At 47.3% G+C, this 4,898-nt stretch overlaps 1 protein-coding gene across 1 annotated transcript in view; it reads left to right on the top strand.

Moving 5' to 3' along the window:
* The window catches only part of LOC108756486 (neurogenic locus protein delta-like), a 43,633-nt gene that overhangs the window by 26,478 nt on the left and 12,257 nt on the right, over window positions 1-4,898 (top strand). The window contains exon 4 of the mRNA XM_018500345.1: window positions 1,628-1,879. Within this exon, the coding sequence (XP_018355847.1) occupies window positions 1,628-1,879 (252 nt within the window). The remainder of the gene's footprint in view (window positions 1-1,627; window positions 1,880-4,898) is intronic.

Raw genomic sequence — 4,898 nt, 5'->3', positions numbered from 1 at the left:
TCTCTCTCTCTCTCTCTCTCTCTCTCTCTCTCTCTCTCTCTTTCATTCTCGACTCCCGTTTCGCCGACAGCCACTTCCCTTCTGGGAAGAGAGCCTGATCCGACTCCCTCCTTAAGTATCTTCGGGCACGCCATCGGCAAAAACCTTCGTCCTTTTGTTCCTTCCTCGCTCTTTCTTTTCCTCGCTCATTCGTTTCTTCGTTCTTTCGTTCTTTCTCTTCGACGCGTGTAGTGAAGGGAGAAAGAAAAGGACACAGTGGCGTGTAATCGAAGGGTCCTTTTCATTGTCAGCAAATCGTATTATTAAGTGATAACAATATCAATCGAGTCTCTTCGAATTACAGAATTTTCTCGGTCCCGCACATAATTATATCGATAAGCGGAGGATACTTCAATTCCGCGATCAATATCAAGAATGTTTTCGCTGACAGAGTAATGGCATAAATTATTTTATCAATAAAGAAACACGACATTAAAAATCTGGAGCAGTTTTCAATACTTTTTGAAATAGCTTTACTAATCGCGTTTCTAGTCGTGTTGAAATTTAATAATAAGTTATCGTGTCGTATCACACTCTATCCCGACGATTTTCAAACTGTTGAGATTCGAGCTTGCCTCTCGACGGCTACGCTACTGATCTTACTACATGCGATAGACCGCGGTGGAATCGGTGGGCCCGATACGCTACCGGTTCGACTGCGAGGCCCACGAATATTCGGGCGTGTGCACCGAAAACCGGTGCCGTGAGATGCAGGTTTTTCGGTAGGGCACCTGATCGTAGCCCCGGATCCTAATCTGTCGGGGCTATTACGATAATGTGCCCTGGTGTAAGGAAGGTTGTAGCCTCCGCTCGTTCGTTCGCTCATCCGTTCGTTTACACGAAAGCGAGTAGAGACACCGGACGAGAGGACGAACCAGAGGCGAAGACGAGAATGAAGTGAGAGAGAGAGAGAGGGGGGGGGAGAGAGAGTAAAAGACAAGGAAAGAAAGAGAGAGAGGAAGGAAGGACGCCTCTTTCCCAGAGCCACAACGTGGTATACTCACTTACTCTCTTTGTGCCGGATGCGTGCCGCCGACAGAGTAGCAATAGCGGACGAACGTCCGGTCTGCTCTCTCTCTCTCTCTCTCTTTCTCTCTCCCCCTCCCTCTCCTCTCTCTTTTTCTCTTTACTTCTCTCCCCCGGAGGCCGATGCACTTCGATCGCATCATTGGGTGCAGCGGTGCACCTCGTCGCTCTGCCCCAGTGCTGATGGTTGCCTCGACTAATTACTGTCACATCGCGTTTCATTGTTGCAAACGCGCCGTTAATTTGGCGATTAATTGATTTCTGTTGGTGTACGTCTACTCTATAAAATCTTCGGAGTAAAATCAAATTCTTGTTTTCTCAAGAGTGACAAAGAATGACAATTGAGCCAGTGTTGAAAAAAGTGTGGTACAATGTTCGAGTGTGAGTTCTTTCATGACAATACTCGAGAGTATGATAGCAACAGCGTTTTTCGAAATTAATATGAAAAATATATATAGGATGTCTTACTCTTGTAGCTTAAGATATACGATATAAGATAATACATAAAGAAGCTTCTCGAGTAGTTGGACTCAAACGGAACGTGGTCTTTTGCTTTTTCCAGAGAAAGTATTGATCATGCGGTTGACTACTCAGAAGTGGCTGGACGTTGATCCGGATTGGACCGTGGACGACTTCGCGAGTGCACACTCGCGAATAGAGTACGAGTATAGGGTGACTTGCTCGCCGCACTATTACGGCAAGGGTTGCGAGGACCTATGCCGGCCGAGAGACGACAACTTCGGCCACTACAGCTGCAGCCCAAGCGGCGAGCGCGTCTGCCTCACTGGTTGGCAGGGCGACTATTGCAATACCCGTAAGTACGCTATTTACCATTCCGGTTATAATCGCAGCATATTTTAGCGGTAGCGCGACACACTGCCCGCTATTTATTTCCGTGTCCTCTCTCTATCACGACTGCACGCGCGCGTCGGACATTTGTCCTATCTTCTCTTCCGTTCGATTCAGTAACGATAATAACCTCAGGCTAAAAAGAAACCTATTGGATAAGGGGAGGGGGGGGGGCGGCTTGATGAATAATCAGTGATGAATAAATCATGATGTGATTATAAAAGGGAATGATTAAAGACCACGACTGTTTGTACTATTATGCCCTGCCGAACGCAATCTCGCATTTCTTCCAAGGATTTTGCGAGGCACGCGGTTATTAACAGGCAACGTTGCTGCCTCCGCGATCCCCTCGACCGACTCGTCGAATATGCACGCTACCTCGGTAAACGACGATACTCTCGCGAATCAGCCGGCGCGACTCGCCGAACCGTTCCTATCCTCGCGTTCTCTCTCGCTCCGGGTTCTTTCAAAGCCCCGGCGTCTCTGTGAAGGAGAGGCCCAGTGCAGTCCGGTGATGGTGCGCTGCAGCGCGGCGCGGCGCGGCCGAGACTTCGAAGCGTGCAGCAGCTTCCCACGCTTGGCTCGCGCGTGTGCGAGTATCTCCTTCTCTCTTTCTCTCTTTCGCTCCCTCTCCTCCATCCGAGGGCTCTCTTTCTCTACTCTTCTCCGTCCCGCGACCCGGCTGCGGCATCCTTCTCTTTTTCACTCTCGCGTACCTGCGAGCCGACCGCGACCTAATCCGTGTGCACGTGTAATGATCCGAGATTGTGTGAACGAAGGAGGCGAGGGGGCAAAATCTGCCTTCGTGTGTGGCTCTCTCTGTCTCTCTCTCTCTCTCTCGCTCCATCTCTTTCGATCTTTCTCTTATTCTTCTCTCTTTCATTCTCTCTTTCTGCCGAGAGTTCGCGCGAGTCGAATGGAACGGCCGTGTCTGTTACCGGAGTCACAGTCATCGATGTCGGAGCTCCTGGCCTCTGATGCGTACAGGTTCGTACCCGCACCTGGTCCAACTATGTCTGACCCGTACGCACAAAGGTGGTTTTTATTCACGAAAAGGACTTTACTAGCTGATTTTGGTCTTCATTCAGTAAATCCGAGTAAACTCGTTTTCAGATTATGTCGAATTGTCTGACCGGACAAAAGCTGCCCGATCACGCTGAGTGTCCTCAAACGTCTTGAAATTTCGCAAAGGATGAGAGAAAAAATTTGGGAAAGAGGCAGGGTACATATATTCTGTCTGATTCATAGTAGAACTGGAGTTTATATAACTTAAATTGTAGAAACAAATCATTATTCCAAATTGTTTTCAAAATAATATAACTTGTATATTTTTAATTGTGTTTTACGTAAGAGATAACGTAATATAAGTATCACAAATGTGTTTTCCATATATCTCTTTTTTTTTTGCGTGTCTTAAAAAATACGCATCAAAAAAATATCCGATAGTTTCCATATCGCGATGATAATTCTATCTACACATTAATATATGAATCGATTAATGTCCCCGCTTGAATCATGTTCCTTCGAGGTTTCCTCTTTCCCACGAGTTTTTCCTCGTTTATGCCAATTCTCAGATCCCGAATTCCAGACTCTCGAATCCGATTAAAGTGAAAGATCGATCGTAGGCGAAGTCTCCCCGTGTGTGGGGCCCGTCAGTCCCCGGTCGTTGCACTCGACGCCGACCTGCTCGTGGCCGCCGCGATCGACAAAGTTCGCGCGTCGATTACTAATGGACTACTTTTCATTTCGTGGATATCCCTCCACTATCGTTCGACGAATCAGTTATTCGAGCGATCTTTTTCGAACTACTCTTTTAGAATCTTGTACGCTCTGATATTGGAATTCTCTGATATTGGAAATAGGTACGATTTGAGAGATTTTATAACAACACAGGCTAACGAGATCTCCGTCAACATCTTTCTTTGAATTTGCATTGCTTTTTCTAGCAGGTAGCAGTAAAAGCAAGATTACAAAAAAAAAAAATTGATTTCGAAACGCATTTAATGAGGCGGGAAAAAAATTGATTGTCCGCTACCGCAATATTCCTTACGATTATGCAGCTTAACGAGAAGCGGCAAAATCACTGTCGCGCTCTCTCGCTCGATGAGCAGTCGGCCGCAAAACGTCAGGAAGTACAACGATATAAATCACGAATGGCAGACTCTCCTTCGGAACGAGTCTCGCGAGAACACAAAAGGACTTTCACTTCTTCGGAATCTGTGTAAAACGGCGGTGATCTCGCGTTCGATTTTGCTGCTTCCGCGATCTCGTATCTTTTCGAATCTGAAATCTTTCCACGGTTTTTTTAATACGTCGTCCCTGTTATACATGTCACACAACATCGTGTTCGGTGTTAATCCTCGAAATTATCGCCGTACAGAAATTTAATACTGTATTATTACGATACTGTACTTTGCGGGTGAATTTTGGAAAAAGTTGTTACCCGTCGAAGATTGATATCGTAAATTTATCGATATACCTTTTGCGCCTATTTTTGGAGCCGCCTTATTGCCGATTTTCCTCCAATTATTTCGATTAGACGCGAGAGTGTCCACATCCCTTCCAATCGAAATCGAGCAAAAAGTACTCGTCATCAGGCACTACTCATCGCGACTGAATTCTCGCGATCGAACATGCACTTTCTCTCGGCAATGAGTTCGATCGCACATGGCGAAGGGTTAACTCCTGTCTATCTCGTTAACCCCATGGTGAGAGGGGTGACTCGGGGTCGGTAGATTCAGAATAGGCGATTGGGCAAGCGGTCGGACTCTTTCGGGGGTGCCGATACGAACGGCGTCATATAGGGGTTGTTGGCGAACGCACGGAGAGAGCAGCTGCAACGCGAGAACGAGCTGGCCTGAGCGAATTGGGCCCCTGACAGCTGCACCGAGAGGAGGACGGTGCTTTAACTAACAGCTGCCCCGGACTCGCGCTCACAGTCCACGTACATTCCGGCTTCTCTATCCCCCCCTCCCCCTCCCCCA

Source organism: Trachymyrmex septentrionalis, unplaced genomic scaffold (assembly GCF_001594115.1).
Source record: "Trachymyrmex septentrionalis isolate Tsep2-gDNA-1 unplaced genomic scaffold, Tsep1.0 scaffold127, whole genome shotgun sequence".
Lineage (NCBI taxonomy): Eukaryota > Metazoa > Arthropoda > Insecta > Hymenoptera > Formicidae > Trachymyrmex > Trachymyrmex septentrionalis.
This window is presented reverse-complemented; position numbering and strand designations above follow the sequence as displayed.